The sequence below is a fragment of the Nycticebus coucang genome, chromosome 12 (genome assembly GCF_027406575.1).
Source record: "Nycticebus coucang isolate mNycCou1 chromosome 12, mNycCou1.pri, whole genome shotgun sequence".
NCBI lineage: Eukaryota > Metazoa > Chordata > Mammalia > Primates > Lorisidae > Nycticebus > Nycticebus coucang.
This window is the reverse complement of record NC_069791.1, coordinates 80,759,735-80,773,088: the sequence shown is the minus strand read 5'-3', so window position 1 is coordinate 80,773,088 and position 13,354 is coordinate 80,759,735. Positions and strand designations below refer to the sequence as shown.

Here is a 13,354-nt window from a genome sequence, read left to right as displayed (position 1 = left end):
GACATAGTGAGACTCTGTCAAAAAAAGAAAAAAAGATGTCCACAGGCCTGAACATGGTGAATTACACCTGTAATCCTAGCACTCTGGGAGGCCAAGGTGGGTGGATTGCTTGAACTCAGGAGTTTGAGACCAGCCTGAGCAAGATTGAGACCCTCATCTCTACTAAAAATGAAAAACTGAAGCAAGAGATTTCTTAACTCCCAAGAGTTTGAGGCAGCTGTGAGCTATGACACCATGGCACTCTACCAAGGGTGAAAAAGTGAGATTCTGTCTCAAAAAATAAATAAATAAATAAATGTCCACAAATTCTTTGATATGCTCCTGAAAAGGTGAAGCCTAATTTCTCTCCCCTTGAGTGTGGGCTGGACTTAGTGACTCACTTCTGGCAGGAAGAAACAAAAGTGATGGTTTGCAACTTTGCAAACTAGATCATAAAAGGTACTGTGGCTTCCTCCTTGCTTACTCTTTCAGATCATTCACTCTGGGGAAAGCCAGCTGTCACTCTGTGACACCTACATAACCTATAGAGAGGCTGATGTGCCAGGAAACAGAGGCCTCCTATCAAGAACTACATGACTGAACCACCTTGGAAATGGCCTTTACATGACTGTAATCTCAGCCAACAGCTTGACTCATGAGTCATCCTGAGCTAGAACAACTCAGCTATGTCACTCCTGAATTCCTGACCCACAGAAATTGAGATAATAATGCTTGGGCTGTAACAAGACACACACACACCCCTTATGCAAAATGGAAGATCAAACCTGGAGGCCGAGTCATGGAATACCCTCTTCCAAATACATAGCTCTGACAGCCAGATCCCCCTGGGGAAGGTAAAAGACCTTAGGTGTCTACAAAGGACTGACCTCACAGATCATTCCTAAGGAAATTCTTTGCTGGTCTCTCATAAGCAACGACATTCGAATTGTAAATTTAGATCTGCAGAATAAGTCTAGATGCAAAACAAAGTCTATTCAGTTGCACACTAATAATGCAAAAGTTTACCTTCCCAGGTGTAGAACAGAGACAAGATCAATCATTCTTCCACCTATCCTGGGACATCTACATAATTGATTCTTCCTTCACTACCTTTGTTAGCCTTACCTTATGTAAAATGTAAATTTCTTGGATCTCAAAAGATTGTAACCTTTTGTATCACTGGAAACCCCCTTCTCTTTTTTTCTTTATGTTCTTTAAAAATTGAATTCGTAAATCCTGCTTCAGAAAAAATAGTCACAGATATGTGACTTGTGGTTTATATTTTTCCTGGGCATGTCCTCAAATTTTGGCTTAATAAAACCTTCATTGATTGAGATCTTTGTCCCAATCACTTATTTTGAGTTGTCAGGACTCAGAAACTGACACCCCAAAAGATAATCAAAATTATATCAAAATATAACATGTTGAGGCTCTGCGCTTAAGTGACTAAGGCACCAGCCACATACACCGGAGCTGGTGGGTTCAAATCCAGCCCTGGCCCGTCAAACAACAATGACGGCTGCAACCAAAAAATAGCCAGGTGTTGTGGCGGGCGCCTGTAATCCCAGCTACTCGGAAGGCTGAGGCAAGAGAATCGCTTGAGCCCAGAAGTTGGAGGTTGCTGTGAGCTGTGATGCCACAGCACTCTACCCAGGGTGACAGCTTGAGGCTCTGTCTCAAAAAAAAAAAAAAATATATATATATATACATATATATGTATATATAACATGTTGAAGCTGAACTGAAGAAGCCTCAAGGTCTTTCCTTGAGAAGAAGTTGAAGTTCTTTTTTTTTTTTTTTCGTAGAGACAGAGTCTCACTTTATGGCCCTCGGTAGAGGGTTGTGGCCTCACACAGCTCACAGCAACCTCCAACTTCTGGGCTTAAGCGATTCTCTTGCCTCAGCCTCCCGAGTAGCTGGGACTACAGGCGCCCGCCACAACGCCCAGCTATTTTTTGGTTGCAGTTTGGCCGGGGCCAGGTTTGAACCCGCCACCCTCGGTATATGGGGCCACCCGCCACCCTCGGTATATGGGGCTGGCGCCTTACCGACTGAGCCACAGGCGCCGCCCGAAGTTGAAGTTCTTTATCTGGCAGAGATCCAGACCCACCAACAAGGGCAATTGCTTTTCCTTCCCCTCTGGATAAGACCAATGTAACCACATCAGAACAGACCCTTTCACTGTCAAAAGGAACTGTTCCCAGGGTGGCACCTGTGGCTCAGTGAGTAGGGCGCTGGCCCCAAATGCCGAGGGTGACGGGTTCAAACCCGGCTCCTGCCAAACTGCAACAAAAAAATAGCCGGGTGTTGTGGCGGGCGCCTGTAGTCCCAGCTACTTGGGAGGCTGAGGCAAGGGAATCGCCTGAGCCCAGGAATTGGAGGTTGCTGTGAGCTGTGTGACACCCTGGCACTCTACTAAGGGCAATAAAGTGAGACTCTAGTCTCTACAAAAAAAAAAAAAAAACTGTTCCTAGATCAATTCTTTTTTTTTTTGCAGTTTTTGGCCGGGGCTGGGTTTGAACCCGCCACCTCTGGCATATGGGGCCGGCACCCTACTCCTTTGAGCCACAGGAGCTGCTCCCAGATCAATTCTTCTCTCTAGTAATCTTTTATTGCCCCTCTTCTCACTTCCATAATCTGTGTTGCTAAAATGGTAATACAAGCTTCTGGACCTGTTTGGGTGGGGGGTAATCACTCTTTGTAAACCACCCCCAAACATGTTAAATATATGTGGATGCCTTTTCTTCAGTTTATCAGCCTTTTGTGAGTTGATTTTTCAGCAACCTTTGGAGAGCAAAAGAAGTCTCCCTTGCTCCCTCCCCTACAATAACTGCTTTAGGCCACTGGATTTGAAGTAATTTGTTACATAGCAATAGATAATACACATTTCTACAGTCACCATATTTATAATTTAAATTTTATTTAAAATTTTTATTTAAAATAATAAATTTATAAATAAAATTTTATTATTTAAAATAAGACTTCCAAAACCAGCCTGAGCAACACTTGTACTGCCAGCACTTTGGAAGGCCAAGGAAGGAGGATCACTTGAGGCCGGGACTTCCAAAACCAGCCTGAGCAACATAGTGAGACCCCATCTCTGCAAAAATTAAAAAAAAATTTTCTGGGGAGGTTGGCATGTGCCTGTAACCTTAGCAAGTAACTAAGCTGAGGTGGGAGGATAACTTCATCCTGGAAGCTTAAGGTTAAATAAGCTATAACCACATCATTGCATTCCAGCCTGGTCAACAGAAGGAAATGCTGTATCTAAAAGAATAAAGAAATGAGTAAAATCTAGTAAGCAGAACATCTTGCTGTTTTAAAATGGCTTATGTTTGTCTGGGGGGTACTATACAGCAGGAGTTGTGTAGGAACTGAAACGTATAGGTCATTATGGTCCTCACACTCTAGTTTTTTCTTTGGATAACTAAGACATATAAATATAGTGCCTTGCACGTATCAGACCAAAAAAAAAAAAAGGAATGAATATAATTATCAGTCTAAAAGTACTTAATATGTGGGTCACTATGAAAGTTTTGAGATACATTATGTTATGCCTCATTATTTCATTTCTTTTTTTTTTTGCAGTTTTTGACCAGGGCTGGGGTTTGAACCTGCCACCTCCAGCATATGGGGCTGGTGCCCTACTCCTTTGAGCCACAGGCACCACCCTATTTCATTTCTAATAAACACAGTTGACAGTATCCTTTCTGATTCACCCATGCAAGTTTCAACTTGCTTGGCTTATCAGTATTGCTGGGAGGGCTTCATTTGTTTCTAAGTAGATTTTATGTTTCTTGATTTTTGTGTATCTCAAAACTTCTGTAATGACCCATGTACTATATGAACAAGTGGTTAAGTGGTGTTTATATGAAGTTTTACAGGATTTCAAGGGAATATTCAATGTAGATGAAAGCTTCAGGGAGAAGGGAGCACTTAAATATAGGTGGGATTAGTTTATGAAGGATTAACAAAAGGGGAAAGGACATAGGAAATAGGACAGCACAGTTTCAAGTAGAGAGTCAGAACTGGTTAAGAGGCCAAAAGATCTGTGTCAGGAACCAGGGTGTGTGGGGGGAGGGGAATGGAGGAAGTAGGGAGTGGACAGGAAGGAGGGGGATTGGTGTTTTCCCATTTAATGGGAACAATGTGGGGGTATATGGCATACCTCCTGGAGGCAGGACACAACTACAACAGGCACTACATGTAATAAATGTAAACATTGTCAGGTAATTATTTATAACCTCAAATTAACCTGAAAAAAAAATTTTTTTTTAAAGACAGAGTCTCACTTTGTCGCCCTTGGTAGGGTGCTATGGCATCACAGCTCACAGCAACCTCCAGCTCCTGGGTTTAGGCGATTCTTTTGTCTCAGCCTCCTGAGTAGCTGGGACTACAGGCGCCCTCCACAACACCTGGCTATTTTTTTGTTGCAGCTTGGCTGGGGTTGGGTTTGAACCTGCCACCCTCGGCATATGGGGCCAGAGCCCTACTCACTGAGCCATAGGCACTGCCCAAATTAACCTAAAATAATAATAATAAAAAAAAAAGAACAACCAGGGTGTGTTTTGTAACCCATGGAAAACAAATTTAAGAAAATCCAATATGGGCGGCGCCTGTGGCTCAGTCGGTAAGGCGCCGGCCCCATATACCGAGGGTGGCGGGTTCAAACCCGACCCCAGCTGAACTGCAACCAAAAAAGTAGCCGGGCGTTGTGGCGGGCGCCTGTAGTCCTAGCTGCTCGGGAGGCTGAGGCAAGGGAATCGCCTAAGCCCAGGAGTTGGAGGTTGCTGTGAGCTGTGTGAGGCCACGGCACTCTACCCAGGGCCATAAAGTGAGACTCTGTCTCTACAAAAAAAAAAAAAAAAAATCCAATAGATGATTTCCAGGAAAATAAAAAGAATCTAGGCTTTTTTTTTTTTGTAGTGACTTACTTTATCACCCTCAGTAGACTGCCATGGTATCACACAGCTCACAGCAACCTCTAACTCCTGGGCTTAGGCGATTCTCTTGCCTCAGCCTCCTGAGTAGCTGGGACTACAGGGACCTACCACAACACCCGGCTATTTTTTTGTTGCAATTTGGCCAGGGCCAGGTTTGAACCCGCCACCCTCTGTATATGGGGCCAGTGCCCTACCCACTGAACCACAGATGCTGCCCCGGAATCTAGGCTTTTTATCCTACAAGATTAGAAAGGTTTTTTTTTTAAGACAGATTATTAAGCTGTTGCCCTGGGTAGAGTGCTGTGAAATCATAGCTCACAGCAACCTCCAACTCTTGGGCTTAAGAGATTGCATTTTTTGGCTAGGGCAGGGTTTGAACCCGCCACCTCCGGCATATGGGGCTGGCGCCCTACCCCTTTGAGCCACAGGTGCTGCCCAGGTTATTTCTTTTTCAGTTGTAGTTGTCATGTTGTTTAGCAGGCCTGGGCTGGATTCCAACCTGCCAGCTCCGGTGTATGTGGCTGGTACCCTAGCCACTGGAGCTATAGGTGCCAAGCCAGCCATTGAGGTATTTATTTATTTTTTTTTTTGAGACAGAGCCTCAAGCTGTCACTCTGGGTAGAGTGCTATGGCATCACAGCTCACAGCAACCTCCAATTCCTGGGCTCAAGCGATTCTCCTGCCTCTGCCTCCAAAGCAGCTGGGATTACAGGCACCCGCCACAGTGCCTGGCTATTTTTTTTTTTTTTTGGTTGTAGCTGTCAGTGTTGTTTGGCGGGCCAGGCTGGATTTGAACCCTCCAGCTCAGGTGTATGTGGCGCCGAGCTGCCATTGAGGTTTTTAATATGATTAAAATGGTGTGAAGACTAAAGTAACTCCATTTTTAGATGCTAATCTTGCCAAGTTGACTTCTGATTAACTCCAGACCTGGGAATGCCTCTTAAGGATTTTACTTTATTGGGAGGGGCGTGGTGGCTCATGTCTGTAATCTTAGTATTCTGGGAGGCCGAGGTGGGTGGATTGCCTGAGGTCACGGGTTCGAGCCCAGCCTGAGCATGAGTGAGACACACACCCCCATCTAAAAATAGCCTGGCAGACACCTGTAGTCCCAGCTACTTGGGAGGCTGAAGCAAGACAATCACTTGAGCCCAAGAGTTTCAAGTTGCTGTGAGCTATGACACCATAGCACTCTATTGAAGGTGACAAAGTGAGACTCTGTCTCAAAATATATATATATTTTATCTACTGTTGAGCACACATCAAAACAGCCTTGCTGGCTGGCATGGAAGCTCACACCTGTAATCTTAGTACTCTTGGAGGCCAAGGCAGGCTTGAGCTCCTGACGAGACCAACCAGAACAAGAGTAAGACCTGCATCTCTACTAAAAATAGAAAAACTAGCCTGGCATGGTGGCCCATGCCTGTAGTCCCAGCAACTGGGGAGGATGCAGAAGAGTTCTGCATGAGCTTGAGCCTGGGAGTTTGAGGTTGCTGTGAACTATGATACCAAAGTACTCTAGCCTGGGCCAACAGAGTTAAGACCCTGTCTCAAAACAAAACAAAAAGAAAACAGCAGCCTTGTGTTTTTCCCAGATGGGTTGACTTCAATTGTCCTACACATCTCATCCTTATGTTATATAAAGCCTGGGTCTAAGGGTAACAATGAGGAGATCCATCCTGTTTTAGCCACCCAGGACACCACCTCTCAGCTTCCTTGGCTTTTAAGGGGAGGTTTGCATAGAACTACTCTCCGTGGAATCAATGGTCTTCAAGAACATTAATTTGGATATGGTGTCTGAGACCTGGCAGAGGAGACCAGGGATAAAGAATAAAATCCTAAATGCTAAAAACAGTGGCAATGAGAACATTATTACTAATTTTCTTTTACTATTAATTATTTTAGTGCCTACTATGTATCAGGCACTAAAAACTTTATGTGCATTATTTCATTTACTCCTTAAAGGAGTAAATAGGCCTCAAGGAGGCACTTGAAATAGGCACTAATATTACCTCTATTTTATAGGTAAAGAAACAGATGCTTATTTAAGGGATTAAGTAACTTGCCCAAGTCTACACAGGTGTTTTCTTCTTTTTCTTTCTTTCTTTCTTTTTTTTTTTTTTTTTGGCCAGGGCTGGGTTTGAATCTGCCACCTCTGGCATTATGGGGCTGGCAACCTTTAAGACAGGATCTTTCTCTGTCGCTCAGGCTAGAGTACAGTGGCATCATCATGGCTCACTGCAACCTCAGCTGGAGCTGGGCTTCAGTGATCCTCCTGCTTGAGCCTCTCAAGTAGCTGACACTACAGGAACATGTCACCAGGCCCAGCTAATTTTTCTACTTTTTGTAGAGACAGGATCTCATTCTTGCTCAGAATGGTCTTACACTCCTGGCCTCTAGGGATTTTTCTGCCTGGGCCTCCCAAATGTTAGGATTATAGGTGTGAGCCACTTTGGCCTGTCTATACAGGTATTTGACTCCAAATCCAGGACTACTACCACACCACACTGCCTGGATATTGGGGACATTTTATAAGAAGAATTAATGTAATGAGTGAAATAATTTAAGACTTCATGACTAGAGAGGAAGTTGGGGAGGAATGGTGTTGCAGAAATTTAAAAATAACGACCATTCGTTTAGCTCCTATTAAGTTCCAGGCCCTTTACCAGGCTAGATGCTTTATATATTTTATATATAAACCTTACAATTTGGCAAGATAATCCAATACTAATCCCATTTTACAAATGAGAAAACTGAGGGTTGGTGGAACTTGAAGTTTGCTAGATGCCAGAGAGATTGTCAAAGCCAGGACTCAAATTCAGGCTGCTCCTTCCAGTATACCACCCTTCTCTCCTAACCAAGGGCTCACCACTAGGCACAGAAGGCCTGAATGAAAGCAGACTGAAAAGAGGAAAGCTAGCCTGCTATTTCTGCATAATTTTAAAACTGTAACTCAACTCTTGTTTTTGTTTAACAGAAAAACTGAAGTTGGAAAGAGTGAATGGTTTTTTAAGGATCTGCTGGTTTGGGAGCCTTAAAGCACACTTCTCTCAACTCTTGGGAAAAATTAAAAATTAAAAAAATATACTTGAAAAGAAAGGCATCATTTCTTTTTTTTTTTTTTTTTTTTTTGGTTTTTGGCCGGGGCTGGGTTTGAACCTGCCACCTCCAGCATATGGGACCGGTGCCCTACTCCTTGAGCCACAGGCACCGCCCAGGCATCATTTCTTTATCAATTAGTTTGAAGGAAAGTAAAAGTTTCAATTTTCAAAAATATCCTTAAAATATAGCATCATGGGCGGTGCCTGTGGCTCAGTGAGTAGGGCGCCGGCCCCATATACCGAGGGTGGTGGGTTCAAACCCAGCTCCAGCCAATCTGCAACAAAAAAATAGCTGGGCACTGTGGCATGTGCCTGTAGTCCCAGCTACTTGGGAGGCTGAGGCAAGAGAATCGCCTAAACCCAGGAGTTGGAGGTTGCTGTCAGTTGTGACACCACGGCACTCTACCAAAGGTGATAAAGTGAGACTCTGTCTCAAAAAAAAAAAAAAAATATATATATATATAGCATTGTTTGCCTTAATCTACAGGAAAATAATGGATAAAATTAAATTTGAAATATTTACTGCTGTGCTAAATAACGTAGGGGTCAAGAGCACAATTACTGGCTCAGCGCCTGTAGCACAGTGGTCACGGTGCCAGCCACATACAACAAAGGTGGCGGATTTGAACCCTGCCCAGGCCTGCTAAACAACAACAACTGCAACAAAAATAGCTGGGTGTTGTGGCGGACATCTGTAGTCCCAGCTACTTGGGAGGCTGAGGCAAGAGAATTGCTTAGGCCCAAGAGTTTGAGGTTGCTGTGAACTGTGACACCATGGCACTCTATTGAGAGTGACATAGTGAGACTGTCTCAAAAAAAAAGAGCACAATTATGGGGTCAGACCACCTGGTCTACCTCTAATTAGCTGTGTGACCTCTGGAAAGTTAGTTGAACTTCTGTGCCTTCTCTAAAATGCAGATAGCAGCAGCATCTATCTCAAAGGAGTATTGTGGGATCCGTAGTACAGAGAACCTAGCAAATATAAAAGAAAATTTCAGAACACTCTTAATTTATTATGCTAAGGAGAGATTAGCCTTGGAAACCGAGTCATGTTTCTAATTTTTAATTTTTTTATTTTTTTGTAAAGTGAGACAGAGTCTCACTTTGTAGAGTGCAGTGACAGAGTCTCACTTTATTGCCCCCTGACGTGGGGTCACAAGGCTCACAGCAATCTCCAACTCCTGGGCTTGGCGATTCTTTTGCCTCAGCCTCCCAAGTAGCTGGGACTACAGGCGCCCGCCACAACGCCGGGCTATTTTTTTGTTGCACTTCAGCCGGGCCTGGGTTGAACCCGCCACCCTCGGTATACGGGGTGGCGCCCTAACCACGGAGCCACAAGTGCCGCCCTCTAATTTGTTTCTTATCCTCCCCTTCCAATCTCTGATCTTTGTTATAAACCGCCTCCTTTATTGTCCTCTACCTAACTCACACCAGATGGCGCAAAAGACCCCGTGACAGTTACATCTTCAATGTGCAGTGTTAAATATACATATATATATATATATATATATATATAAAAAGATGACTATCCGTGGCGCCGGCTACAGATACCTAAGGTGGCAGATTCAAACCCGGCCCGGGCCTGCTAAGCAACAATGACAACTGCAACCAAAAAAAAAAAAAAAAAAAAAAAAAACAGGGGCGGTGCCTGTGGCTCAGTGGGTAGGGCGCCGGCCCCATATACTGAGGGTGGCCGGTTCAAACCCAGCCCCGGCCAAACTGCAACAAAAAAATAGCCGGGCGTTCTGGCCGGCGCCTGTAGTCCCAGCTGCTCGGGAGGCTGAGGCAAGAGAATTGCGTAAGCCCAAGAGTTAGAGGTTGCTGTGAGCCGTGTGACACCACGGTACTCTACCCGAGGGTGGTACAGTGAGACTCTGTCTCTACAAAAAAAAATAAAACAAAACAAAGCTGGGCGTTGTGTCAGGTGCCTGTAGTACCAGCTACTTGGGAGGCTGAGGCAAGAGAATCACTTAAGCCCAAGAGTTTGAGGTTGCTGTGAGCTGTGATGTCACTGCCCTCTTGACAGCTTGAGACTCTGTCTCAAAAAAAAAACTATCTCGACTAATCAGGTTATTGAAACTATGCACTAAACCTTACACAGAAAGATGTTAAAATTGTTATGCTTCCCTTAACTTTATGCAACAATCTTAAACTTATACACTTTGGACGCTCGTATTTGGAATCTGTACTTTGTAGGCAGTTTTCCTTAAATTTTTCCTGTGAGGCTCTGAGCCTGTAGCTCAAGCGGCTATGGCGTTAGCCACATACACGGGAGCTGGAGGGTTCGAATCCAGCCCAGGCCTGCCAAACAATGATGAGAACTACAACCAAAAAAGAAAAATAGTTGGGCATTGCGGCGGGCACCTGTAGTCCCAGCTACTCGGGAGGCTGAGGCAAGAGAATCTCTTAAACCCAAGAGTTGGAGGTTGCTGTGAGCTGTGATACCACAGCACTCTACCCAGAGCGACAGCTTGAGACTCTGTCTAAAAAAAAAAACTTCCTGTGAATAAACTCATACACACACACACACACACACACACATTCTCTCTCTCTTTTTTTTTTTTTTTTTTGCAGTTTTTGGCTGGGGCCGTGTTTGAACCACCACCTCTGGTATATGGGGCTGGTGCCCAACTCCTTGAGCCACAGGCACCACCCCACTTTTTCTTATATATACATACATACTAACTAGATGCTGACCCTTTTGTTAATTTTAGGTTGACACACTGTACAATACACGTTATTATAATAAGCAAATATTAAGCCTTCTGTATAGTCTATGACATTTAGGTAGAAATCTTGTCCAAATTCCTATCTTTGGCCTTCTCTCATTTATCTTTGCGACCTCTTCTTCTTCTTCTTTTTTGTTTTTTTGTAGAGATACTTTATCACCCTTGGTAGAGTGCTGTGGCATCACACAGCTCACAGCAACCTCCAACTCCTGGGTTTTGGTGATTTATTTTGCCTCAGCCTCCCAAGTAGACGCCCTGCAACCTCTTATACTTAAGAAGTATCTGTGAGCTGGCGCCTGTGGCTCAGTGAGTAGGGCGCCGGCCCCATATACCGAGGGTGGGGGGTTCAAACCCAGCCCCGGCTGAACTGCAACCAAAAAATAGCCGGGCGTTGTGGCGGGCGCCTGTAGTCCCAGCTGCTCGGGAGGCTGAGGAAGGAGAATCGCGGAAGCCCAAGAACTAGAGGTTGCTGTGAGTCCTGTGACATCAAGGCACTCTACCGAGGGCGGTAAAGTGAGACTCTGTCTCTACCAAAAAATATATATATATATATCTGTGAACTGGAAACGAGTTACCAGAGTAACTGAAAATAAACCAGAAGAGTTAAATGCCATTCTTGCTGCTCTCTTTTAATTAAAAATCCTACAAAGACACACCCACTTGGACATTAATCAACAATCAATTAGTAAGGAAAAGCTACCAAAGCAGTAACCTTAAGCAATGTCGAAAAGTTCTCTTGACCAACATGGCTCTCTTCCCCTTAGGACCACAGTTATAGTTGCAGTCAGAGAAAATATTTTTATCAGGTCCTTCGGGTATTCTGTAGAAAATCAGACAAAACACAAATTATTCTCTTTAGTCCGATCATGAGCACTGGAAGTAATTCTCTCCCTTGAATTTTTTTTTTTTTTTATAAAAGGTGTTTTCTTCGTTTCTAGCCCCTTCTACTGCAAAGTTCCAAAAAGTTTTACACTATTCCAACCGCAGTTAGGAGGTACATATGGGTATAGGGGGTGGTAATGCGGGGCAGCCTCAGAACCGCCAACTCTGCCCAGGTGGAGTTGTACAGTTGGTTGGGGCGCTGGCCGGTGGCGGCCCGCACGCACCGGCGCTCAGCAGAGGCGAGTGCGCGCTCGGGGCTGCAGCTGGCGCTGGCGACGCTTGCGCTGGCCGTAGAAGAGCTTCTGAGCTATCTTGCGCTCGTGGCCGCCCGGTACCGGCCGGTTAGTGCGCAGTTCCTGTTCGCGCCGCGTCCGGCCCTTGCTGCGGCCGGCCCCGCAAGCTGGGAAGTCGCGTAGATAGTAGTAGTCGAGGCAGTCGTGAAGTTCATCCTCGAAGTTCACGGGCGGCTGGGCCCGAGGCCGGGCGCACTGAAGGACCCGGCAGGAACCCGGATCCATCGCACAGAGCAGCCAGACCGCCCGCCCGCGGGCGCGCTCTGGGAGGGCCGAGCGGCCCCGCTCCACGCTCCGATTGGCTCCGCTAGATATAGAGGCGGGCCTCTATGACGCCACAGAGTGAGCGGTGCCGTAGGCGGCCACAGAGTGAGCGGTGCCGTAGGCGGTGCTTGTGCGGTCCAGTCACTGCACCAGAGACCGAATATCTAAGGCCTGGGCGCTGGGAGCCGGATAGAGGCGGTGGATAAAAGGACCTAGCATTACTTTTCTGTCAAAAATATAAAACTATCCGGCGGCGCGTGTGGCTCAAAGGAGTAGGGCACCGGCCCCATATGCTGGAGGTGGCGGGTTCAAACCCAGGCCCAGACAGAAACTTGAAAAAAAAAAGAAAAGAAAAGAAAACTATCCAAGTGTCCACAAAGAGGGACTGTTTCAAGACAGCGTAAGTCTGTGCATACCTCCGAAGGACTTCTTTCAGCCACTACCATTAGGAAAGTACTCATTCACGAATGATGATAAAAGTGCAGATGTACCTTATGAAGAAATACCTGTGTTACCCCAGTCATGTATTATTAAAAGGAAATATGCCTATATAAAAGATGGAAGGGAAATTCATCAAGTGCTAAAAGTATATCCGGCTGGTAGAGCCATGCATATTTTACATTTGCTCTTTTTCCTTTCAACGAGTCCATTCCAATCTCGCTAAGGAAGGAGCGCAGTGGAGGTGAAAAAGGCAGGCTACCTGATGCCAGGCACGAACCGAAGGCGGGTTCGGCCTGCCAGCCCAGCCTTTCGCGTCCGAGGAGGTGTGGTCCGCGCACTATTTCGGATTATCCGTGGGCCCCGACACCCTGGGGTCCTGCGAAGCTACGCGCTACAGCTCGAGGGGCCAGCCGGTCACGTGGGGAGGGGCCAGTGCTTCTGCCCGCGGGTCACAGCTGCCCGGTCTCTGGGGCTAGACGATAGTGTGCGCGACAGTAGCTGCAGCGGGGAGAGGAATCAGGCCAGGCGAACTGCGCTCAGACGAGTCCCAGTTCTCTCTCGCCAAATGCTACGCCGCGGAACTGGATTCATTATACTCTGCGGCACATTATGCTCCGGGCTCTGCATGGACTCCCAAGTCTAATTACCTAATTACTGCCTCCCCAAACGCTGCTCTCAGCGAGTTAAGGCAAGGCAGGCCTTGTTTTGGCTTGGTTTGATGAGCA

At 45.8% G+C, this 13,354-nt stretch overlaps 1 protein-coding gene across 1 annotated transcript; it reads right to left on the bottom strand.

Moving 5' to 3' along the window:
• Positions 1-11,363: 11,363 nt before the first annotated feature.
• Positions 11,364-12,165, bottom strand: NUPR2 (nuclear protein 2, transcriptional regulator). Its single transcript, XM_053555206.1, has one exon. It carries the CDS (start codon positions 12,147-12,149, stop codon positions 11,862-11,864), a length of 288 nt encoding a protein of 95 aa, XP_053411181.1. The 5' UTR covers positions 12,150-12,165; the 3' UTR covers positions 11,364-11,861.
• Between the last annotated feature and the right edge of the window lie 1,189 nt (positions 12,166-13,354).

Excerpts from the sequence above, each read along its gene's own strand:
- NUPR2 (XM_053555206.1), bottom strand. The coding sequence starts at position 12,149 with ATGGATCCGGGTTCCTGCCGGGTCCTTCAGTGCGCCCGGCCTCGGGCC.